Source organism: Arachis hypogaea, chromosome 10 (assembly GCF_003086295.3).
Source record: "Arachis hypogaea cultivar Tifrunner chromosome 10, arahy.Tifrunner.gnm2.J5K5, whole genome shotgun sequence".
Classification (NCBI taxonomy): Eukaryota; Viridiplantae; Streptophyta; class Magnoliopsida; order Fabales; family Fabaceae; genus Arachis; species Arachis hypogaea.
The window spans coordinates 10846287-10873686 of NC_092045.1; the positions used below are offsets into that span (position 1 = coordinate 10846287).

At 32.0% G+C, this 27400-nt stretch overlaps 1 protein-coding gene across 1 annotated transcript; it reads left to right on the top strand.

Moving 5' to 3' along the window:
* The first annotated feature begins 24044 nt into the window (after window positions 1-24044).
* On the top strand, window positions 24045-25180 carry LOC112718170 (protein MIZU-KUSSEI 1-like). Its single transcript, XM_025770054.3, has one exon. It carries the CDS (start codon window positions 24296-24298, stop codon window positions 24971-24973), a length of 678 nt encoding a protein of 225 aa, XP_025625839.1. The 5' UTR covers window positions 24045-24295; the 3' UTR covers window positions 24974-25180.
* Window positions 25181-27400: the final 2220 nt, after the last annotated feature.

Here is a 27400-nt window from a genome sequence, read left to right on the forward strand (position 1 = left end):
AAGAGAATATAAGAGAAAAAAAATTTTGGTAAAAAAATATTTTATTGTTCAAGTATTTGATACAAATAATTTACACATACACAAATTCTAACTTTCACCCCCTATTTATAGTCATCCACTTCTTAATAGATGGTTAGAATTAAATCTAATTAACAGTCTAAATTAATCATCTAAAACCTTCTTTACAAATATTTATCCTACCACAATTTTTTAAATGTTTTTAGATTATTTCATACCATTCTTTATACTTTTATATATATCTACACTTTTCTAAAATACTCTATGACCTTTCAGAGTCTTTCGAGACTTTCTAAGATATTTTAGAACGTTTTGGAACTATCTAAAATATTTTCAAATACTTCAAAATACTATACAAATACTATTAAATTTAACCGTCTAAAATTTATCGTGATAAATCGCTACATATTTGTTTATGTTTATATTTGTTATTCTACGTATTTTTCATTATCATTAAAATGAGTAAATATTTACGGAAGAATAATCAATTTTGTTGTTATTATTATAGAGTAATTAATTTTTGGTGTAACATAATTGAAGACTTAATGATATTTGTTCTTGTTAGTTAAGTTTATAAATAATAATAATAGGTTGTTAAATAAAGTATTTTTTTATTATATGCTCATCTATCTGATTCATCATCTTAATTTAAATAGCCGACTTCCTAGGAGAAACGTAATCACTGACGACCGATATTATAGAATGAAAAAATCAGCTGCAAGTGGACCCTTGGGAGTTGAAACTTGAAGGTTGAAAGAAGATGAGGAAGTAAGTAGAACTGTAGAAGTACACATGCTTTCTGTACACACTTCAACCAGTTTAATACAAAATCATTTTCTTTCACAAGTAGTTAGTATAAGTGTATAACTAAGGTATGTAACATGTGATAATATTATTATTGGTGAATTATGTTGGCATACCATAGATATTTTAATAGGCGATGCCAGGACTAGCTAGTATGCTAGGAGAATTACAAGAAAATCACCTATTTAATAATAAATTTTTAGATTATATTTAAAAAGAATAATTTATTCATAAAATAGATTATACTTTTTTTAATGTGTTATTTTTCAATCTCGCTACATTATCAATAGTATATTTACTAATTTTTACCAACTCTTATTTATAATTGTATTTAATAAAAATATCTTTATAAATGTGTCTAATAAAAATATTTTTTTATGGCTGTGTCTAATAAAAATATTTTTATAGATATATTTTCTAAAAATATCTTTTTATACATGTATTTAAAATATAATAATTAATTATTATTGATAATAAATTGACAGATAGTATATTAATATTCTATATTTTTCTGTTATTTTTATAGTAAAATAGAAAATATAGTTATAACATTATTTAACAAGTATTTTTTTAAATAATAAAAAATTCACTTATAAAATAATTTTATTTTAATATTAATAGATATATTTTTTTTATAAAAGATATACTTTTGAAAGTAATCTAATATTTATATTTTAGATGCGCTTTACAAACGTTATCTAATATCAAATGCACGCAAATTTAGTGAATTTTTTTTTTTCATTTTCACGCTAATATACAAATCAGTGCGCCTTCTCCTTCCTTGTAAGATTTTCTTTCGTTTTCATGCATCATCAACATTATCACCTTCATCTTCACATCTTCATCGTTGTTGTTCATTACCATCGTTGTATCCTTTCTAACCTCTCTGTGTCTCACTCTACATCCTTCTTTCTCACTCATTCTTTCACTTGTTTTCTCTTTTGGGTGTCAAAAAAGGTGTGTGGCTATTGTAAAATCTCAAACTTTTAAAAATTTTATTACAAACTAGTTTTAATTTATTTTATTTGTTCAAGACTTTATTTTAAAAAATTATTTTATTAAAGATAACTAAATTAAATTTTGATAAATTAAGTTTAAATTAAATAAGATTCTTATATAATTTTTATAATAATTAGACATTTAAAATGTTTAAAATTTAAAAGTTTTAGTAACTTAAAAAGTAATGAGGATTTTATATAATATAATTTGAATAATTAAAATTTAAAATTGAATACTTTAATTTTATGAACCAAAAACAATTTTATTGAATTATCTTTAATTTTTAAATTAAAATACTTATTAAAAACTAATTAGTGAATTTATAAAAAATATTTTTAAAATAATTTTAATGAATTATATTTAATTTTAAATTACTATTTTATTCTCTAATTTTATTAAATATCTATTCTACTCTTAAATTTTTAACTAAATCTTAATAAAAGAATAAATATAATTATATGACTATATAAAATATTTTACGCTATTAATATACTAAAATTAAACTTATATTTATTATTGTTTGATCTAATTTTTATCTATAAATAAAAACCATAAGAACAAGTTATTAGCTACAAGTTTTGCTAGTGAGTTCATTCTTGTATGTGCAATGCAACAAGTATCATATAATATAGAGAAATTGCGTTACAAATGATCAAGTATTATACATAAATTTCTACTTTTAATTTTCTATTCCATTCTTTCCAACCAAATATAGAGAATTTTCCTATTCTTGGTATTAGTCAATGTATACGTGACTTTCTACATGGACAGAGGCACAATAAGGATGATGATATGACAAGTTGGTTCTAATCAAATTTGTTTAAATAGTTTGCCTATGTATTAACTGAAGTTCTACAATATGTCAAAAAACTGTGGCACTAAAAATTAGACTTCAGATGGCAATTTTTTTGGGGAAAGCAAAAAGCAGCGAACAAGATTGGTTAAATGAAAGAATAACCTCATCAAGTATGATTTCTTCCAATTTTTTCATTTTTTGTTAGCAAGGATCTGCAGTGAGTGAACCTTGGTTTTCTTCCTGTTTCCCCTTTTATTCATTTTCCCAATTGTTTGCTTCGTTGGATCACAAATAAAAGCAGGCATGCGTACGCATGAATCAAAAGCTGGCCCAAATGGTTCTGTGGTTGAAGGGAATCTAAATCCATAATTTTCTTTGGACTTTTATTTTGGTCTGTAAATCAAATCCATCGAAACATAAACTCTAGCTGGCCACCAAGTGGGACTTCAAGCCACAAACATAAACCGATTATAATATAAGCCCAAGGTAGCATTTATTTTAAAATACTGGGACGGAGACTCACATACTAAAATTTAATATTATATTTGTTAGTTCAGAAGTAAAAAATTGGTATTAAAATTTTAGTCTCTATCTCAAATTTCAGTACTGATATTTCAGTATTTCTAAAAATAGAGACACAAGAGACTGGAATTTTTGGGAACGGAAACTAAAACTTTAATAATATTTTATACCTAAAATACCCATATTTCAATTAATTAATTCCAACTTTATTCTTTATATAAATTAAATTAGAACTTCATTCTTATTTCAATTTCATTCTTCCACTTTATACCAAACACAATACTGAGACTTATTTCAATCTCTGTTTCTTAGTCTCTATTTTTCAATCTCAATCTCTTAATCTTTGTTTTTCTTTCAAACACTACCTTAGTGTTGAGTGTCTAGTTTGCAGTGTGTGTGAGTGTTGTAACATATAATACTTAAAAATTAGGGGTGTTCATGGTTTGGTTAATCCAAAAACCAAACCAGTTTTATGGTTAACCAAAAATATAGTATTGGTTAATTAACCAAATTGGTTTTACATGATGAAATCGGTTATTAACCGGTTATTGAAATTCAAAACCGATTTTTAACCGGTTATTAAAATAAAATCTGGTTTTTAAAAACTAACCGATTTTTATATAGAAAAACTGGTTTTTATATTAAAAAATCGGTTTTTACTTAAAAAATCGGTTTTACACCAAAAAACCGATTTTATGCTAAAAATTGGGTTTTATACCATAAAATTGGTTTTTATATGTAAAAATAGTTTTTACACAAAAATTAATATTTTTACATACAAAAACCCAAATTTTTAAACTTTTTTTAATTGAATTTTTTTAATCTAATTTTTTTTCTTTTTAAATGATACGAGTAACTTTTGTAAATAATGAAATCCCTTCCATTGCTTTTCTTCCTTTTTCTTTCTTATCTCTTTTCAGCATTTTTTATAAATAATTTGTTTCTAATATAAATAATTTTCTTTCTAAATGATACGAGTAACTCTTTCTTATCTCCTTCTTTCCATCTCTCTCCTTTTCTCTCCCCCTCCTCTTCTCTCTTCCTTCTCTCTCTCTCTCTTTCTCCCCGTCCCCTCTTTCTCCCCCTCCCCTCTCTTTCTCTTCCTCTCTCTCTCCCCTCTCTCCCATTTCTCTCTCTCTCTCTGTCTCTTTCTCCCATTTTTTCTCTCTCTCTCTCTCCCCCATTTTTCTCTCTCCTCTTCTCTTTCTTTTCTCTCTCTCCCTTTTCCCTCTTTCTCCCCCTCCCCTTTCTTTCTCTCTATCATTCTCTCACTCTCTCTCCCCTTCCCTCTTTCTCTCTCCCCTCCTTCTCTCCTTCTCTCCTTCTTCTCTTTTTTCTGTCTCTCTCTCTCTTTCTCTCCCCATCCCCTCTTTATCTCCCCTCTCCCTTTCTCTCTCTTTGTCCCTTTTCTCTCCATCTTTCTCTCTCTTTTTCTCTCTCTCCTATCCATAGTTGTAAGAACCGAATCGGTGATAGAACCAGTCAAGCTACTGGGTTATTGGATTATTGGTTTAACCGGTAGGTCACTGGTTGAACCGGTTAACCCAGTCCTATGTAAATAAAAAATAGTACAAAATTTAAAGTTAAAATTTAAAAGTGATGGTTTCAGTGGCTAAGAGAAGGGGGGTTGAATCTTAGCCCCTTTTTTACTTCAGAACACTTGCTGGTCTTTGAAATAATTTCTAGAGATTTATTTAATTTTTGTCTCGTCCCTAGCCACGAGACTTTTCTTTTTGTCTCGTCACTTGGCACGAGATATTTTGCGGTTTTATCTCCTGTGCAGCAGAAACAGAAAATGGAGTAGAAGAGAAAGAGAATTACACCCAGATATATCTGGTTTAGCTGCTAAGTGCAGTGCAGCCTACATCCAGTCTCCATCACAACAATGATAGAATTTCACTATAATCTTCTTGATTACAGACACCAATTCTCCCTAAGAACTACCATTCCTATCCGGGACAAGTTTAGAATCTAATCCCAATCCTGAACTTGACTTGGCCACTGCCAAGCTTTCAACTGTAAAGTGCTAACCCAACTTACAAGGGAATTTTCACAGAATCATGAAACACAATACAGATGTACAAAGGAACTCTAAGGACATCTATGGCTTTTTCTTTTAATTTTGCACTCTCTGCCTTTTTTTGCTCTATGGCTTTTTCTTACAGAACTCACTGTTTGCCTTTTTCCATGAGACTCAAGACATGACAAAATTAAACAGAAAAATTACAAAACAAAATACATTGAAGGAGAAGAAAATATGTAAGCTCAGGTAGCTCTGAGAACTCTATGCCTTGTACTCTCACACTTTCTCCTTGAATCAAACCTTGACTGTTCACCCTTATTTATAGGGAGAAGCCTTCAAGGTTGAAATCAAACAAACCAAGCTAAACTTCTTCTTATTCAAAGCAGAACCGGTTCGGCCAGAGAGAAAAAAAGAGATAACCCATGCAAAACCCAACATGCAATTACCTCTAGTCCTTCCTTGGTCACCAATCTTCATCAATCTGAGCCCTTCATCTTTTCTTGCTCTCCAAGATGAACTCCTGGCCCTTGATGCTTCATGATGATTCTAGCTTCATCTGCTCCTATCTCTGTCTCTTCCATCACGTAGCCACTATAGCTACCTTCTGTGGTGGTTGAGCAAGATCAAAGACAAGCCATCCTTCCAAAGATTTTCTCCTTGCTGGCCGAAATCTTCTTCAACCATTTTTGGTATGGAGAAGCCAAGATCTCATCACAAAATCTTACCAAAAGTGAATGAGAATCTTAGCCACAACATACTTTTAGTTTTTTTTTCATGCCATCATTTTGATGGTCTTTAGGCGTGCTTCTTATTCTCTATGGTAGCTTGCTATAGCTTCCATGGTTTCTGAGTGATATGACTGAAAGTGAGAAGCAAGTAGAGAGAGAAGAGAGAAATTTGAAAAGCATTGAATTAGGAAAGAGAATGAGATTAAATGAAATAATTCTTCCCTTGCTGAGTAGCGTGTAGCATTAAGTGCTGCAATCAAATCAAATGCCTTTTTCTCTCTCATTGTTCCCATGTAATTAATGATAATTGAATGAAATTGGAATCCATCACATGGTAAAAATTGAGATCCGTTGAAAGCATTTTTGCTTTCTCTCTCAATTGGTTTCAAACCAGGCAAGCAAAATAATTTGGGCTTGTATCAATAATAAGTAAAACTGGCCCATCTAATAAAACATTTCAGCCAACATTCATATGACAAAAATTACATAATGCTGAATTTTTATTTTATTGGGCTTAGGATCTCTTCTTTTTATTTCGGCCAAAATAACCACAAATTGCTCCAGCCACTTAATTTATCATTTTTTATACCCAAGGCTGAAGGTGAGATGCATATATGGGCTTGCAACATTTTCTTTTATTTTTGGCCCAATAGCAAATCTACACGCACAAAATTATTAATTAAGCAAGTATGAATTAAGATCAAATTAATAATTTTGTAATTAATTAATTTTAATAATGTTTGTTCATCATCAAATTAAATTAGAATTTTTCAAACTCATCAATCTCCCCCTTGATGACAAACATTATTAAAAAAAATTGAAATGGAAAGAAATTAAAGATTTAGAGTATAGAATACTCCCTTTGAATATTTGAATTTCTCCCCCTTTCCAATTGTCACATGGCTCCCTCTAAACATATGCTATTTTACCAAGGAAAACTTTATACCTGTAACAATTTTTATCAAGCCTAAGGAAACAATGTTATTCAACATATATAATTTTGTAATGTTGAATGGCTTGATTTATGAGCAGAATTGAATGATAATCAAAACTCATTTGTTATCAATAATTTGATTTTCTGCTCAAACTCATACAAAATAATTTGATGCAAACAAAATTTGATGTTTCCTGAAGTTACTTTTCAAGCTATTTTGAAAATATTTTCCAATTAATAAATCAGAGCAAATTAATCATAGCAAGAAAATATTCTGATCAAGCATGATCATCTCAAATCATAGCAACTATCAAGCTTTATATATCACAACTTAAAGGAACTGCCAAAAAATATTCCTTAAATCCAGAACAGCAATATTTTACCAAGGAAACACTGATAGATCAAATGCAATACAAACACAGCAATATTTTTCCAAGGTAAATCAACTAAATCACAAACATCAATCAGCAACAAATACATTATTAACATCAATCATATCATCACAATAAAATATTGAAACAAGACACAAGGGAGATCATGAATCCTAACAAGGATTTCATCCCTGTTTTGTTAATTTCAATTTTCAGCACCATTTTCCCCCTTTTTAGCATCAAGGGGCACCTGTAAAAGATGACATAGAAAACAGAATATCCAAAATATACCCAAAGTATCCAGAATGTATCATAGAGTTATAAGTCTACAGTACCAAAATAACTACTACAGTATCAGATTGAGCCAAAACAAGCCAAATATCAACAAAAATAAAAGAGACACAGATTAATCATTAGATAGGTGGAATTCAGATGCATCATCCTCCTCTGTACTACCAGCACCCATTTCTTCCTCAAGATTCTACAGCATCAGGTTCACCCTCTCTTGACACTTCTCCCATGCCTTTTCATTTTTAAACGCTTGTTTTCGGGTAGCCTTGTATGAATCCACCATTAATTTAGACATATTAGAAAACTCAGTAAGGATGTCTCTCATGGATTCGGCTGTCTTGGAGTGCTCAGGCCGACTCTCAAAGTCACTATCCGAAGCTGCAGATTTCTTCCCCTTGGTTCCCTTCGTTGCTCCTCCTCCTTTGATCATTGATACCTTATTCTCCACATCCTCATTTAGGAGATCAATTTTAAAATATTCAAAAATGCTTGTTAAAAATATGCCATAAGGCAGATTCGCCTTTTTGGTGCTCTTAACTGATTCCCACATGTGTCTGATCATAAGGTAACCAAATGATATAGGAGTAGATGTAACAAGAGCAAAAAGTATGAGAGAGTCAGAGAAGGTTACTCTGTTATGGGAACCACTTTGAGGGGTCAGGATGTGAGTGATGATCCTGTGGAGCAGAGAGTTGGTAGGACCGAGGGCTTTGTGGGTCGGAGTTGTACCGTCCAAGCTAGATGAGTTTTCACAAATGTGCTTGATAAACCACTATTTCATGGTTTATCTTGTGCTAATTTGAGTGGTTTTTATCACCTCTTTACTCACTTATTCATATTAATCGCATGTTTTACATTCTCCTTCCTGATTTTGTGCTATGATTGAAAACATGCCTCTTTGGTCTTATATTTGCTAATTTTAATCCTCTCTTATTACCATTCGATGTCTTGATATGTGTGTTAAGTGTTTTCAGAGATTACAGGGTAGGAATGGCTTAGAGGATGGAAAGGAATTATGTAAAAGTGGAAGGAATACAAGAAACTGAAGGAACTGCTAAAGCTGTCCAACCTGATCTCTTGGTACTAAATTGACCATAACTTGAGCTACAGAGATCCAAATGATGCGGTTCCAGTTGCATTGGAAAGCTAACGTTCGGGGCTTCGCAACGATATATAATTTGTTATAGCTGCTCAAAAGCCAGGCGATGCGAACGCGTGGATCATGCGGACGCGTGACTTAGCAAAACCCAATCCGCGCGAACGCGTAGACGATGCTTCCGCGTGACTTTGTAGCGACCTGTACGTGACAGATTTCACAATCAACGATTTCTGGTCTATTTTTGACTCAGTTTTTGGTCCGAAAAACACAGATTAGAGGCTATAAAGTGGGGGAATGCATCCATACTTAGGAGAAGCTGACGACTCATAATTCACTTTTCATAATTTAGATGTAGTTTTTAGAGAGAGAGGTTCTCTCCTCTCTCTTAGGTTTTAGGAATTAGGATTATTTCTTCTTCATCACAGGTTCAATGTTCCTTTAATTTATTTTCTACTTTTAATTTATTACTTTAATTGATATTTATCTTTTCAATTTAGCTTATGAACCTTTCCATGTTAGATTTGAATTTATGTTTAAACGTAGTTTGAGGTATTTCAGATTTATGATTGCTTTATTCTATTTATGATGTTTTCAATTTAATTTAGAATTTTTCCTTTTGGCTTTGGTTAAGTAATTGGTGACGCTTGAGTTATCAAACTCGAGGTATTGACTGAAAATTGAAATTCCTTGCTAATTAATTTGGATTTCACTAACTCTAGCCTTTCCAAGGGAAAGACTAGGACTTGAGGAATCAAATTGATTTATCCACTTAACTTCATAGTTAGAGGTTGACCAAGTGGGAGCAAAAGCCAATTCTCATCACAATTGATAAAGATAACTAGGATAGGACTTCCAATTCTCATACCTTGCCAAGAGCTTTATTAGTTATTATTTTAATGACTTGTTATTTTACATTACTTGTTTCCTATTTCAAAAACCCAAAATAAAATTTATCTTTTTCTATAACCAATAATAAATCATACTTCCCTGCAATTCCTTGAGAAGACGACCCGAGGTTTAAATACTTCGGTTATTACTTTTTATTGGGTTTTGTTACTTGTGATAACCAAAACTTTTGCACGAAATGATTCTCTGTTGGTTTAGAAACTATACTTACAACACGATTATATTTTTAAATTTCTTTACCGATAGAAATGCGATCGTTAGTGCTGCAGGACAATCTTGTAGATAACGCCAACCTGGGAATCCCACTTCTTAGTCATATAAGATCTTGGACCCGCATCTGTATACCCTAGGGTAGTTCCAATTGCCTCAGTATTTAGAGTTATGTGAATTCTTTTGACATAGGAGTGGATGGTGTCATCAATCAGTCGCATGTTGGCATAGAACTCTCGTACCAAACCGGGGTAGACCGGTTTCTGAATGTGCAGCAGTGGTGTCCATTGAAGAAGTTCAAAGAGAGGAGCAATGTGGACACCTTTGGTTGTGAGAGAGTCAAGATTGACTAGATAGGTGACACAAAGATGACGTTTTTCCAAAACCTCTTTGTGAAACTCATATGAAGAACATGAGATGATCCTGGCCGGATCATAGTGAGAGTGTGGTTTGTTGAACTTGTTCTTAAAATCCAATGACTCCAAGTTTGCCGGCTCCCTGGTGTCATTCAAAGCAAACCCTTTGGTCTTCTGAGTACTGCGTCCGGGTGTGGCCTTCTTTGGTGGTGATGGCGGTGGTGATGGGATAGCTGAAATGTGTGATTCTTCTTCCTCTTCGATTGGTTCCTTCCTTCTTTCAGATTTTCTCCTTCCAGAGGATTTCTGGGCAATCACTTTTCGCCTCATGGATTCGATTTGCTTGGTAGGAGGTGAGGGAGAAAATGATGAGATAGAATGAATGTGTATGTGGGTGTGGGTTTGAGGTGTGGAAGGTTTTTGAGAGAAGAGGAGCCTTTCACTTTTTCTAGGGGCGGTTTTCTTTTTCATGAAAAAAAATGGAGAAGTAGAGGTGGGAGAGTTGAAGAGAACCGAATTGAGTGAGGGAGAGAGAAGGTTAGGGACGCATTAAATGTGGAGTGGAGAGAGAATTGGAGGGAGTTTAATGACCATCGATGGGCGATTATTAACCAAGGAAGTTTCTCTTTTATTTGAAATAAACTGAAAAGTGGTTTCCTAGAATCAAGGGATTAGATGAAAGAGAAAGATTTGATTTGACAATAACCACTTCCAACAAGATTTGATGAGACAACAAAGAGATATTATGATTTACACAAAGAGAAACTAACAAAACAGTCAAGATGGGGTCAAAGAAATTTGGTGGGGCCCATAAGAATTTATTTCTATGCTGTCTCTCCCTTGATCACAGCCTTCTCAACACACTCTGATTTTTATCTCCTCCATTCCTACGAGACAAAACTAGACTGGCAGATTCTTTATTTTGAGCAGACTTGGGATTTTCTTCACTGATTTCTTTATTGACAACATCCTCACAATCTGTATCATCTTCAATTACAATACTGGGAATTGAGTTAGAGTCACAAAAAGAAACATGTATGGATTCCTCTATGGTCCTATGTTCTTTGAGATAAATCCTATAGGCCTTGCTAGTGGTGGAATAACCAACAAACATTCCCTCATATGATTTTGGATCAAATTTACCAATATTTTCTTTGTTGTTTAGCACAAAACATTTGCATCCAAAAACATGAAAATACTTAAGATTTGGAGGGGTTCCTTTCCATAGCTCATAAGGAGTTTTCTTTAACCATTTTCTAATAATGGTCCTATTCAAAATGTAGCATGCTGTATTTACAGCTTCAGCCCATAGGAATTTTGGAACCTCATTTTCACATAACATAGCCCTAGTCATCTCTTGAAGGCTTCTATTCCTTCTTTCAACAACCCCATTTTTTTGAGGTGTTCTAGGGCATGAAAAATTATGAGCAATTCCAAAGTCATCACAGAATTTTTCAAAGTCTTGGTTTTCAAATTCCTTTCCGTGATCACTTCTCAAATGGGTCACTTTTAAATTTTTTTCATTTTGAATTTTCTTGCAAAGGGTTGAGAAAGCATGAAAAGTATCATTTTTATGAGCAAGAAAAAGTATCCAACCGAATCTAGAGTAATCATCTACCACCACAAGACCATAGTATTTTCCTCCTAAACTTTGAGTTCTTGTTGGACCAAAAAGATCAATGTGTAACATCTCTAATAGCCTTTTGGTTGAGATTCCATCTTTTGGTTTAAAAGAGGATTTTACTTGTTTGCCCAATTGGCAAGCATCACAAGTAAGATCCTTATTAAAGTTGATATTTGAAATTTCTCTAACCAAATTTTTCTTGACTAGCTTAGAAATTTGGTGCATGCTAGCATGATCCAACTTTATATGCCATAGCCATTTTTCAGATTCAAGAGATGTGAAACATGTTACATTTTGTTCTTTCAAGTCCTCAAGAGTCAAACTATACACATTGTTGCATCTTTTAGCCTCAAATAAAATATTCCCAGTTTTTTCACAAACAACCAAACACACAAAATTTCTAAAAATAACTTCAAAGCCTAGATCACACAATTGGCTTACACTAAGTAGATTATGTTTCAAACCATTTACAAGAAGAACATCATTTATACAAGATGAAAAGCTTTTACCGACTTTTCCAATGATCACTATCTTTCCTTTTCCATCATCACCGAAAGTGACAAGTCCTCTATCATGCTCATCAAGCTTTATGAAGAAGGTTGTCTTTCTGGTCATGTGCCTAGAGCATCTGCTGTCCATATACCACATATTTTTCTTCTGTTTGGATGCTAGGCACACCTACAAAACAAGCTCAAGTGACCTTAGGTATCCAAATCTTCTTGGATCCTTTCACGTTAAACCATCTCTTATGTCCTAGTCCATTATAATCAAAAATAATTTTGTAAACTTTATCACCAATCATCCTTTCACCAAAAAAATATTGAATGGGAAAGTGGCCATTTCGGTTGCATAATCTACAAAATCTTGGAGTTGCTGTTTTGTTAAAGTAGGTTGGGTTTTGAAACCTTGTGTCATTAGAAGATGAAGCTATATTTTTAGAGAAAGGTTTCTCAATAGTTTTAAAATTTTTGTAAAACCCCAAGCCAGCTTTATCAAAAAGAGGTCTTTGACTAGCCAAAATTTGATTTAAATTTTTAAAACTTTGTGTGAACTTGGCTAAGTCATTTTCAAAGTTTTTGACCTTTTTCAGCAACTCTTCATTCTCTTTAAAACAGTTTACATATGCAACAACAGATTGGTCACTTTCACAGCTTCTAAGTTGGGCTTTTAGCTGCTTATTTTCTTCAACAAGTTCACAAGCAGTTTTGGCCTCCCTTAGTTTTTCTTTGAGAAAATTGTTTTCAGCTTTAAGGATGGTGATTTGTTGTTCAAGATCTTGATTATCAAGCAAAAAACATCTTATTTTTTCAGAAAGGTGGTCTATCATAAGATGAAGATGTTCAGTGTTTGGATTATGAAAGACTACTTGTTCATGTTATCTGCCATGAGACATGGTTGTGACTTGGTATCGGACTCTTCATCACTCTCTGAGTCATTTTCCAAGTCCTCCTATGATGCCATCAGCCCTTTTTTCTTTCCTCTTTTTGGCTTCTCTTCTTTCTTCAACTTAGGGCAATCTGACTTGAAATGTCTGATTTCTTTACAGTTGTAGCATGTAACCTTGCTGAGATCCTTTCTTTGTTTCCTAAAACTGCTTCCTTTGATTCTCTCCTTGGACTTCATCATTTTCCTGAATTTCTTGGCAAACAATACAATCCAATTTTCAGAAGAATTATCACTGGATTCATCATCCAGGGGGTTAGTCACAGATGTAAAAGTAATTCCTTTCTTTTTTGAATCTTTTTTCAAATAGGTCTTTTCAAAAGCAAGTAAGTTTCCTCTTAAATCATCATATGTCATGGAATCTAAACTACTGCTTTCAGAAATGATTAAGGCTTTTGTTTCCCATTTTTTTGTAAGACATCTTAGAACTCTCCTCACAAGTACAGAATCAGAATGCATTATTCCCATAGCATCTAAGCCAACAATGATGATATTGAAACGTTCGAACAGTTCATCAATAGATTCTCCTTCCTTCATTGCAAACATTTCATACTCTCTGTTCAACATGTCTATCCGGGTCTTCTTCACTATTGTGGTTTCTTCATGGGTGATTTGAAGTTTGTCCCAGATTTCCTTTACCGTTGTGTATCGTGATACCCATCGGTATTCCTTGAAGCTGATCACACAGTTGAGTAAGTTGACAGCCTTGGCATTCAGTTCCACCTTCTTTTTGTCTTCTTCGGTCCAGCTTGCTTCGGGTTTGAGAGAGACTACTCCTTCAGCACTTGTGGTGGTTGGGAATTGGGAGCCTTTCAGGATAATCTTCCATAGTCTGTAATCTACTGCTTGCACAAAGATCTTTATTCTCTCCTTTCAATATGTATAGTTTTTCTCATTGAAAAGAGGAGGTCTGTTGCTTGACTGTCCTTCTGTAAGGTTGTAGGACACCAGATTTGAGCCACTGCTTTCTGTCATCTGGATCTTTTCTCCAAGCTGCAAAGCTTGATCTCTTTGAGACCAAGCTCTGATACCAATTGATGGTTTCAATGGCTAAGAGAATGGGGGTTGAATCTTAGCCTCTTTTTCACTTCAGAACACTTGCTGGTCTTTGAAACAATTTCTGGAGATTTATTTAATTTTTGTCTCATCCCTGGCCAAAAGACTTTTCTTTTTGTCTCGTCACTTGGCACGAGATATTTTGTGATTTTATCTCCTGTGTAGCAGAAACAGAAAATGGAGTAGATGAGAAAGAGAATTACACCGAGATATATCCTGGTTCAGCTGCTAAGTGCAGTGCATCCTACATCCAGTCTCCATGACAACAATGATGGAATTTCACTATAATCTTCTTGATTACAGACACCAATTCTCCATAGGAACTACCCTTCCTATCCGGGACAAGTCCAGAATCTAAACCCAATCCTGAACTTGACTTGGTCACTGCCAAGCTTTTAACTGTAAAGTGCTAACCCAACTTACAAGGGAATTTCCACAGAATCATGAAACACAACACAGATGTACAAAGGAACTCTAAGGACATCTATGGATTTTTCTTTTAATTTTGCACTCTCTGCCTTTTTCCGTTCTATGGCTTTTTCTTACAAACTTCACTGTTTGCCTTTTTCCATGAGACTCAAGACATGACAAAATTAAACAGAAAAATTACAAAACAGAATACATTGAAGGAGAAAAAAATCTGTTAGCTCAGGTAGCTCTGAGAACTCTGTGCCTTGCACTCTCACACTTTTTCCTTGAATCAAACCCTGACTGTTCACCCTTACTTATAGGGAGAAGCCTTCAAGGTTGAAATCAAACAAACCAAGCTAAACTTCTTCTTCTTCAAAGCAGAACCGGTTCGGCCAGAGAGAGAAGAGAGATAACCCATGCAAAACCCAACATGCAATTACCTATAGTCTTTCCTTGGTCAGCAATCTTCATCAATCCAAGTCCTTCATCTTTTCTTGCTCTCCAAGATGAACTCATGGCCTTTGATGCTTCATGATGATGCTAGCTTTATCTGCTCCTATCTTTGCCTCTTTCATTACGTAGCCACCGTAGCTACCTTCTGTGGTGGTTAAGCAAGATCAGAGACAAGCCATCCTTCCAAAGATTTTCTCCTTGCTGGCCGAAATCTTCTTCAACCATTTTTGGTTTGGAGAAGTCAAGATCTCATCACAAAATCTTACCAAAAGTGAATGAGAATCTTAGCCACAACATACTTTTAGTTTTCTTTTTCTTGCCATCATTTTGATGGTCTTTAGGCGTTCTTCTTCTTCTCTATGGTAGCTTGCTATAGCTTCCATGGTTACTGAATGATATGACCGAAAGTGAGAAGCAAGTAAAGAGAGAAGAGAGAAATTTGAAAAGCATTGAATTAGGAAAGAGAATGAGATTAAATGAAATGATTCTTCCCTTATTGAGTAGCGTGTAGCATTAAGTGCTGCAATCAAATCAAATGCCTTTTTCTCTCTCATTGTTCACATGTAATTAATGATAATTGAATGAAATTGGAATCCATCACATGGTAAAAATTGAGATCCGGTGAAAGATTTTTGCTTTCTCTCTCAATTGGTTTCGGACCAGGCAAGCAAAATAATTTGGGCTTGTATCAATAATAAGTAAAACTGGCCCATCTAATAAAACATTTCAGCCAACAGTCACATGACAAAAATTGCATAAGGCTGAATTTTGATTTTATTGGGCTTAGGATCTCTTCTTTTCATTTCGGCCCAAATAACCACAAATTGCTTCAGCCACTTAATTTATCATTTTTTATACCCAAGGCTGAAGGTGAGATGCATATATGGGCTTGCAACATTTTCTTTTATTTTCGGCCCAATAGCAAATCTGCACACACAAATTATTAATTAAGCAAGTATGAATTAAGATCAAATTAATAATTTTATAATTAATTATTTTCAATAATGTTTGTTCATCATCAAGTTAAATTAGAGTTTTCTAAACTCATCAAAAATACATATTTTTACTAACATTTTAAGAATATTCAACTATTCTAAAATAATATGAAATAGAAATAATAAGTATTTTATTAATTTTACTCTATCATAAATATTTATTTTGTTTTTATATTAAAATAATAATTATTTTCAAATTTTAATAATTTATTAATAAATTTATATCTATTATACTATTATATACTACAAGTATTTATTAAAAAATAATATTAATAGATATTATATAATTATGAAAAAAATTAGTGAATTTATAATTATTATTAAATAAAAATATAAATAATTTAAAAATAAATGAGTTTATAACTAAAATTAAAATAAATTAAATAGAAGTAAATATATTTGATAAAAGATATATATAAAACAATTTGTAAACATGATAATTAGAATTGTGATAGCATGGTGGTTGAGACATGCTTTTTTTTATTAAGAATAGGGGTTCGAACCCACTTTACTCATTTTACAAAATTTTAATTACCAGCGGTTCGGTTGGATCGGTTTATCAAGTTTGACTGATTTTCACCGGTTCACTATGAGTTTGACCGGTTCACATCGGTTCTCATCTTTGTGCGGTCTAATTAGCGGAATCAGACCAATTCAGGGTCTGATTCACTGATTTTCTAGTCGAACCGATCGGTCCGGTCTGATTTTTACAACACTGCTCCTATCCTTCTTCTCTCTTCTTATCTCTCATTTTTTCTTTCTCTTCCTTTATCTTCTCCTCCTCTCTCTCTCTCACTTTAGAGAGAAGAGTAGAAAATAGATAGAAGAGGGATAGACATTGAGAGAAGGTTGAGAGAGAAAGAGAAAAGAGAAAGTAAAAAAAGAAAGAAAAGAAGGAGAGAAAATGAACAAAGGAAGAGGAGAGAGAAAAAATGGGAGAGAAATAAAGAAGAAAAGGAAAGAGAGAGGAGCGAGAGAGAGAGAGAGAAAGAGAGAAAAGAAAAAAGAGAGAAAGAAAGAGAGGAGAGAGAGAGAAAAGAGAGAGAGGAAGGAGAGGGGAGAGAGAGAGAGAGGAAGAGAGAGAAGAGAGGGGGAGAAAGAGGGTAAGGAGAGAGAGAGGAAGTGAGAGAGTGGAGAGAAAGAGAGAGAGGGAGAGAAGGAGAGAGAGAAAGAGGGAAGGGGAGAGAAGGATAGAGAGACAAGGGAGAGAAAGAGAAAGACGAGGTGGAGAAAGAGGGAAGAGAGAGAGAGAGAGAGAAAAGGGGAGGGGAGAGAGAGAGAAAGAGAGGAAGAAATGGAAAGAGAGAGATAGGGGAGACTGAGAGAGAGAATGGAAAGAAAGAGGGAGAGAGGGAGAAGCGGAGAGAGAGAATGGGAGAGGAGATAAAGAGGAAAATGAGTGAGAGAGAGAAGGGAGAGAGAGAGAAGGGAGAAGGAAGGGGGAAAGAGAGAAAGAGGGGAGAGAAATAGGGGAAAAAGAAGAGAGAGAAGGGAGAGAGAGAGAGGGAGAGAGAAAAGGAGAAGACAATGAGGAGGAGGAGAAAGAGAAAAATGAGAGAGAGAGAGAGAGGAGGGAGAGAAAGAGAAGAGAGAGAGAACTGAAAGAGAGAGGAAGGGGAGAGAGAGAGAGAGAGAGTATGTAATTTGGTTTTGAAATTATGTTTTGATTTTAATTTCGTTTTGGTTTTGGTTAACCGGTTAAAAACCGATTTTTTTAATTTGGTTTTGGTTAACCAATTCTAAAAAATATAGATATAATTTTAAAAATTGTTTTATTAAATTGGCTAACCAAAATGTGGTTATGATTTTTTAACCGATTAACTACATTTTGATTTTTTTTATGAACATCTCTATTAAAAATGAGAGGTTGTCTAATTTATTTTCTTTACAAATAATATAATAATAATTTGAGTCTGAAAGGAATTGTATTAATTTATGTCAACTAGACACCAAAAAAAAAAATTCTATGTCAACTGAATTACACATAAGTTTCCAACTTGCATGCTTCTATTCTGCACTCTTAAGTCTTTGTTTAGTGAAATCAATTATTATCGTTAAAAAAAAGTGTGAAAATGCACGTCACACACACGTAGGGCTTCTTGTGAATCGATTTTAGGATGGACACATAATGCATTACATATATACAAATTGCCAACTCAATACTACTAATAACAACAAATCATTTCTCATATCAGCTTGTAATTACAGCTCGCAATTGCTAAAAAGATTCCAAATTATTAATAAGGTTATATATGGGAGAGTAAGTAGACCTTATGATTTGAGAGATATTTCATATTTCCCATTTATGACCCCAATCTTGTAAGCTGTAATGTTTCATGTCGCTTGTGGTTGGGACTATTCTGCATAACTGTACTTGTCCTCCCAAAACACCAACCAGCTAGAAAAGCAAGTTTATCTTAAAATTGTGATAAGTTTTTTTTCCCTCTTTTTCTTTTACAGGCTAAACAAACCGTATTACAAGATAGGCTCATTTTTTAGATATGAATTTTTTGGATTTGTTGTTCATGGTTACAGAGAATTTGTGTATTTCTAATCAATATGGAGTCGTTTTTTTAAAATCCAAAATTCTTAAAAACAACAAACATCTGAAGTAACCTAAAAAGAACTTTCAAAATACAAACTCAAAAGCTCATTTTAGTAAGTTTCGTACTGGGCTTATTTGACAATCTACTATAATATTGATCAAAATTGACCATTATAGTATTAATTTTCTAGCATTACCCAATCTTAAAAAGTAAAAACAATAACAATAATGAGAATAAAATTAGATTCATTGGATTTAATTTTATTTTTTTCCACAATGTTTTAAACAAAGACTGTTAAAATAAAAATAAAAAATATTTTCTGGAACAAATTAAAAAGAGGCTAAGATGTTACACTGAGCAACAAGTGTCCAACTAAAAGGAAGAAAGGTGCAGCATGAAATGGAGGCAGAGTGATTCGGCACACATTGTTTTGTCTCGTCCACATGCTGATGAATTGACTGCATAAAAGCTATTCTACTCAAGCTATGGAGTAATTTGCAATATAAAGTGCCAAAAAGTCTATGGCTCTTACCAAAAAGTGCGGAACATGAGAGCCCCATGCTATCATCAAACAAATCAATATTTTCTTTTTTCGGATATATATATATATATATATATATATATATATATATATATATATTAGATTTTAATTTCTTATGATTATAAATGAATGTATTTTATATATATTTTGTCTCTATAATTTAGGGTTTAAGAACCAACTTAGATTAGTTGATGAGTGATTAGTTCACTCAGCAGTTTAAACAAATGTGAAAAATTTTGATTCCGTTTTATATATGCAATAATTCATTGTGAAAAATTTTGATTCCGTTTTATATATGCAATAATTCATTGGTTAATGAAACTCAAATCTAAAATAGATTAATCTTTAACATTTTAAATTAAAAAATACTGTAAAAAAATAAAAAGTATATTTAAATTTTTTAAAAAATAAATAACAAAAATGAACCTGACAACTGGAATATAATAGATAAAAAATGATATATAGAACGGATTAAAATTTTGAAGTGTAAAAATTATTTATAACAATTTTTCCTGGTTTTATTTTTGTTATACTTTTTGTCCTGTTAATGTCATTTAGTATATAAGAATAGGAAAAGTATAGGTGAATAATAAAAATATTAAACAATGTAAACAATAGATATATCGGATGTTCATTTTACTAGTGTACAGATGATTATTTTAATATTAAAATTTAGAAGGTTAATTTAGAGGTGTAATGTATTTTTATTTGATTGATGGTTGTTCATATTGTTCAATAAAGTCATTGTCTCCATAGCATTCTCATAAGAATAATATTAAGCAACTACATAGTAATCATGTTATATAATTTTAAGAGAAACTCTACATATATAGCAATTATGTTAAATATAATCAAAATAAGAAGAATTTATTTTAAAAAATATTATAAACAAAAATCTGTCAAAGAAATATACGTTTAAACTACAATAATTTTATCACTTATTTTACACTGAAGATATAAACATAAAAGTTTTAAATAGGGGAACACAAAAATACAAGATGGGTCCCTTGCATCTAAAATAAGGGGAAAAAGTGATTTTAGAAAGGAAAAAAAAAAAAGAATGCCTAATTGCTGATGTCGTTTTTTAAGTAATAGGGACGCATGAGATTTGAGAAGAGAAAGCGGAAGACAATAGTGGAGAAACCAGGCTATAAAGCTAGAACAAACAAATCTCATTTTGGCTTCCACATACCACGCTTGGACCCAAAATAACAAAGTTCCTCTCACATGCTATTATGAAAAACAAAGACATCAACAATTGTGAATTAAATTCTTGTCGACACACAACTTCAATATATTATCTCTAGTCATATTCACTTTATATATTACTTAATTAGGACTAAAAATAATTCCTACTTTTTTAGATATATTAAACTCATTTTGTGTCTAAAATTAAATAATTATATTTGGACATACATACAGAACAAATAAATGTAACAATTAATATATTTGGAAAAAAACTAGTAGAATTTAGTTTTATAATAAATTAATTTTTTATTTATAAAAGTTTAGAATACTAATAAATTTATCCGTGAATAGATAAAATTATTTTTATACTCACAAAAAATAATATTGGAGTGATGACAAAAGTATCTATACATTATTTTTTTTTTAAAATAGGAAAATTCGAACCCACGACTTCTTAGATGAGTGTGGAGAGACTATATCATTTAAGTTATAACTCATTGGCATCTATATATTAATTTTATTGGTGAATAAATTTATCAACGTTATGAATTTTTTTTAGTAGAGATAATATATAGTTTATTTATATTTCGCATATACACAAAATTAGCTTATTTTTTGAACGTAGAAATAATAATTTACTCTTATTTTTCTTATGAATGTATAAGAAGCCGTTTGTCTTGACTCTCCGGAGGCTTACGTTCAACTTATATGTATGAAGGAATGAGAGTGGCACCTGTAAAGACACTCCGATGTCTAAGTAAGCAAGAGTTTAAGCAAATTTTAGAGAGTATGAGAACTTAGAGATATCTGAGAGGTATCATTATATTTTTAGTGGTGAACCCATAACTACCGTTGGAGTGGTTCTATCTTTTGAAGAGGATAACAGTTCTTTTATCTCAAGGAGGTTGAGATTTGACTTCTAGAAGTGGGTTAAGAGATTTTAACCTTCTCTTTTAACTTCTTCGTGCTGGAGCCTATGTCGAATCTGACCTCTTGCGAGGAGGTCGGTTGCAAGGGAAGATCAATCTTATGAGTTTGACCTTTTTATATTATTTGGATCTGGACTTTGGTATTGAATCACGGTACCAACAATACCTATAAAAATTAAAAAGAAATGTTTGAAACATAAATAAAACATATAGTGGTATAGTTTGTCGATCTACTACACTTTTAAGCCCCACGATCATTTCATTTCTTTATATTTTCGAGAAGTAGGGTCTTATAATAATTGAGAGGGAAAGAAAAGTGTAAAAAGATTATGGAATAATATGTACTATAATAGTATAATATATTTTGCGTGTGCAAAAAAGAGAGTATATTTTTTGTAGTTGTTAGACAGTTGTATATTTGGAGTTTTATGGTTCCAAAATCTAATACCTAATGATTAGATGATGGTGGATTGGCATGTTAACTATTATATAGTGGTACGGAAATCTCCACATCTCAAATTTCTGCCCTCAAATTACAAAAAACAAGGTTAATCAGTGAGATATAATTAGCATACCCTAATTATTAGGATATAAATAATATATAATTATGATCGTGCGTGCTTAAGGAACTTGCGTAGTACCCACAAACGAAATAATAATAATAATGATTAAAGAGAAAAAGAGGAAAAATCCACATATAGAAAAGCAAGGGAAAATAAAAAGGAACATTATTGCATTGGTGGCTAGTGTCAGAATCCAGAGAGATGAGGTTGCATTTATTTAGAGTAAAACATTTTAGTTGGTAAGCATCACTTCAAGCTAATCAGTATTAGATTTCTGTGGAACAGACAAACTATGTAATCGAGGACCATCATGTCTTTTAGTTTGTCCATAATTAATATGCCTAAGATGTACTCTTTAATTACTCTTTATGGGTGCTTTAGTTTTCCCTTGCTTAATATATCATTGCTATAGTAAACTCAAAACCAGTAATATTATATAAATTATTAAATAAATTCAGTATAAAATTCACTCAAAATAATATTTTATTGTGTTTAAATTTTTAATATTTTTTAATTGAATTTTAGATATTTTATTTTCATGTTAAATGTTGGTTGTAATATTAAATAGGTAATGTTTACTCTCAACACTTGTAACAAAAAAAAGGGCACCTATGTTGTTCTATAAGGCAACAGCTTTTTTTTTTTTAAGATTTTATACTGCACTGAAAATTAAGCAAAACCAAAGTCTAATCACACAATCATCAAATAGCCTAAATATTCCATCACATATAGTAACAATGACAAAACCAACCACAAAATCATTTTAGACATGTTAAGTATAAACTTATTAAAAGCTCTTTTGTATGAATTGGAAAGATATTTTTTCGATAACTAACTCTTCTTTAGTCAAATGACAAAATTAAAGTTTCAAGTACCATATTAGGAGAGTAAAAGAAGAGGGCTCACCATATGATTTAGAGTTTCATCATTATCAAGCTGGATGTCTATTAATATTTTTAGGATTAATTATGCCAAGTGTACTAAAATCAGTTACACAAATTAACTACTAATATAAAATACATTTTAAAATATAAAATATATATTAAAAATAAATTAAATAATATATATTTATATATAAATATATAATAACTGATTTTAGTATATATTATATATAGTATTTTTGTTTTAGGATATATCAAATGTGATAGAAAAGATTATTAGTACACACATATAATGTGTGCTGACATCTAATTTTTAAAATTTTTTGGTTTTAGTGTGTCTATTCTCACATTGTCAATATTCAAATTCTATTATTTTTAACCTTTAAATTATATTGCATGTTAATTCGTCTAGTTTCCAAATCATTTGTTTTATCGGCTTGGGGATTCATACTACGTCAAGAAGTAAAAAATAAAAAATAAAAAATTATTTTGATACAATTTGTACTAACATTTAATTTTATTACAATTTTTAAATTTTAGTATGTTTAATTTACTCTCACTTCAACATTCAAACTCCATTTTAATCTCTGAATTATTCATTTCTCCATAATATATATTCGGATCTTCTGATTATATCTATACTTCTTATTAGTTTTTTCACTCTTTAAAAGTTGAGTAGCCTTCATCCACTTATTCCAGAATTATGTCACAAAAGGATATTCCTATGATGAATCTTGACACTAACTATGCATTAATGGCTGGTTAGCTACTAAAACCTCACAATCTACCTCATAATTGAGACAGGAAGGTGAACAAATGTTTTTTTCATCAAATTTCAACCAGATTAAAAAGTATACTAAGTGATTATATCTTATAAATCAGGTATTAACTAACGTTCTCTCTATTTTCCTAAAAATGTTTGCCTTCTAGATTTTTTCTTTTAAAAATTATTGATTTTTTACTTTTTAATAACTGAAACACAAATTTTATGAAAGAAATACATAAATTTCTTATAAGAAATAGAAAAATTTTTAACAAAAAATTACAGAAATATCTTTAATAAAAATACACATATTTTGTATAAATAATAAAATATGAAGACAATAAGCAAAATAAGAAGAAATAATAAAATGTTAAAAGATCATCAGAATTTATTATTTTTGGTCATCAATCAGTCATTAATATTTAAAATACGAGATAAAATATGTTATTAAATTATTAGATTAAATAATTTAAACTAAAAGAATTAAATTAATAACTAAATAATAATTAAAAATAATAATTTTTTATTGGTCGAACATTTCTCTAAAATAATATATTCAGAAAGAACCGAGAGAGAAGAAAAAGAGGGAAAAAAAAAAGAACAGAATAAAAAAATGAAAAAAAAAACCCTCAAAAGTTTAGTTATATAAGAAGCTATATCTACCTAGCATTACTTATTGTATAAAACCACTTTATGAATTAAATGATTTGGATTCCACACTATATATATATATACACCTCCCCCAACACACAAAGAAATTAACAAAACTCGTTATAGTACATATTATTGGTGACATCATTGGCGCTACAGTTTCTGTAATTAAGAAAAAGGAACGAAAAAAATACATGGCCTTCTCAATAGGTGCTACTACTACGAGTAGCAGAAGCATCAACAATGGCGTGACCACAGTGGATTGCCACAAACAAGTTCGATCATGGAGGCTCCTACGTTACCTGGTGGCACTCCTTATCCCAACATGTAACTGCATTGAACAAAAAGAAGAAAGCTTTGAGCACAAGAAAATCATGAGAGGCGCCGCCTCAACTACCAGCACCATCACAGGCACAATTTTCGGTTACCGGAAGGGGAAGGTAAGTTTCTGCATCCAATCGAACTCGAACTCATCGGAACCGATTCTCCTCCTTGAATTGGCGGTTCCAACGACGATCTTGGCCAAGGAAATGCGAGGAGGAACGCTGAGAATAGTTCTTGAGAGTAGTTGCAGTTATAACAAGAATCTGTTTTCGACGCCGCTTTGGACCATGTATTGCAACGGAAGGAAAGTTGGTTACGCCGTTAATCGAAGACCGTTGAATTCTGATCTGGAAGCGTTAAAGTTGATGCGTTCTGTTTCAGTTGGAACTGGCGTTATCAATAATGAACAAGATAATGAGCTTATGTATCTAAGAGCATCGTTTCAAAGGGTTCGTGGAACTTCAAATTCTGAATCTTTTCATTTGATTGATCCAGAGGGGTGCATTGGACAGGAGCTAAGTATCTTCTTTTTTCGCTCACCCAGATGATCATCTTCGATCTGTATATGTAAAGTTTCTTCAATTTCGTTTTTTTTTTTTTTTTTGAGCTGTGCCTGCAATTTGCATCGCGTGCATGGCATGGCTTTATCTTTTGTCTATTATTATAATTTTGATCTTTATTTTTACCCTGCTACCTCTTGGCTGGGTTTTTTATTATTTAAATAAAAAATTAAATATTTACCAATTTAAATAAAATTTGTATATTTAGTTGTATTTTCATAAGATGCAAATATGATATATTGAATTTCTGTTATTTATAGCTGCAAAAATAAGAAAAAATTTTAAAATTTAAGCCATTTTTATATTTGGAGGTCAAAAAATTGTATTAGACATTTTCTTCCATTTTCACTTGTAGAAACTGCCAAAATAAACCACATTTTCTCTCTTATCTTCACATTCTGAGACCGAAATTTTTTTTTTCGCATTTTGATTGTGAAAATGTATCAAAATGATTACTCAAAAGTTCTCGCATTCTCTTTTGCACAACAATAACAACAAAATCTTATTCTACTAGTAGAGTCGGCTACATGAATCAAAAGATGTTATTGAGCTTTATCATGTATCATGTTTACAGAGAGACCGTTTATATATAGATCTCGTTTGACCACCTCATAGATGGTCTTCCTATGTCTTCTTCTGCCTTTCATCTCTTATCCATCTTCCATCTTATCTACCTCCTGACTGGATACTCTGTCGATCTTCTTCTCAAATGTCCAAACCACCTGAGACGCGATTTTACCATCTTTTTTACAATAGATGTTATTCCAACTCTCTTTCTTATATCTTCTTTTCTTATTTTATCCAATCGTGTATGACCACTCATCCATCTTAACATCTTCATCTCTGTCACACTTAACTTATGTTCGTGCTGTCTTTTGGCCACCCAACACTCTGTACCATGAAGCATAACCGGTCTGGTAGCAGTGCGATAGAGTTTACCTTTAAATTTTAAAGGCACTTTTTTGTCACATATTAAACTAGACGCACTCCGCCATTTTGACCAACCTATTTAGATCCTATGATTTACATCTTGTTCAATCTCTCCACTATCTTGGATGATGCACTCAAGATATTTAAAACTTTTAACTTTTCGTAGAATGTTTTCTCCAATCTTCACCTCTGTATTAGGGTTTTCCTTCGACGATCGAACTTACATTCTATATATTCTGTCTTGCTACGTCTTATTTGTAAGATCCCAAATTTTTTTTTGGAAATTAATTAATAACTTATTTATGATTTATTTTATTTATTCGAAAATATATTTTCAGAAATTTTTATATTAATTGAGTACTTTCTTATTATTGATTTAAAAATTTAGCGATTAAAAAATAACGAGAGTTTTATCCGCTTTAATTTGAATAATTAGATTTTAAATTTTATTTTATGATTTAAAGGAAATTAATTTAATTATCTATAATTATTAAATTATAGTATTTATTTGAAAATAAATTTGTAAATTGATAATTAAATAGTATTTTTATAGATATTATTATTGGATTAAAATTTGATTTTCAATTACTTTATTACCCTAATTTTATTAAAATTACTAAACTACCCAAAATCTCCCATTTTATACACAAAATTCTAATTCCCAAATCAAACCCTAACCTTAATTTCAAAAACACACACGCACAAAATCCTAATCTCCACTGCCTCACCGCCTCCAAGCCCCATATACACACACATACACACGAAAGAAACGAAGTAAGAAAGAGAGAGGAAGAGAACTGCAGAGGGAGAAGAGAGCAGACATCGCGGGGGGGGGGAGAGAGAGAGAGAGAGAGAGAGAGAGAGAGAGAGAGAGAGAGAGAGAGAGAGAGAGAGAGAGAGAGAGAGAGAGAGAGAGAGAGAGAGAGAGAGAGAGAGAGAGAGAGAGAGAGAGAGAGAGAGAGAGAGAGAGAGAGAGAGAGAGAGAGAGAGAGAGAGAGAGAGAGAGAGAGAGTAAAACCCGGTTAATTAACGGCTAATTAACCCATAAATGAGAATTTATTCTAGAAAGCCTAAAATATGATTTTTATGGCTAAATGTGATAGAGGAGATTGAGACGAGAATTTTGGTACCAATTTTATAGAATTCGGATCAAGATTGGACCTAACGGGCCAAATCGAGCCAAACGGACCCAAAGTGGGCCCTTGGCCCAACATAACTAAACCAAAATCCTAGTTTTCAGCATTCTCTCTCCTCACTAAACACACTCACATGCTGAAAATGGAGGCCATGGAGGGAAGAACACTCTCTCAAGTTCTTTCTCTCACTTGATCTTCAAACCACCATAACTTTTGATCTAGAGCTCCGATTGCCGCTCCGTTTGCGGCCACGCGTTCACCGCGGAGAGCTCTACAAAACCCATATAATTAATCTTGAGGTAAGCCACGTTTTGCTCTTCGAAATTCCAGCCTTGTTTTCGAGTTTTAT

Excerpts from the sequence above, each read along its gene's own strand:
- LOC112718170 (XM_025770054.3), top strand. The coding sequence starts at position 24,296 with ATGGCCTTCTCAATAGGTGCTACTACTACGAGTAGCAGAAGCATCAAC.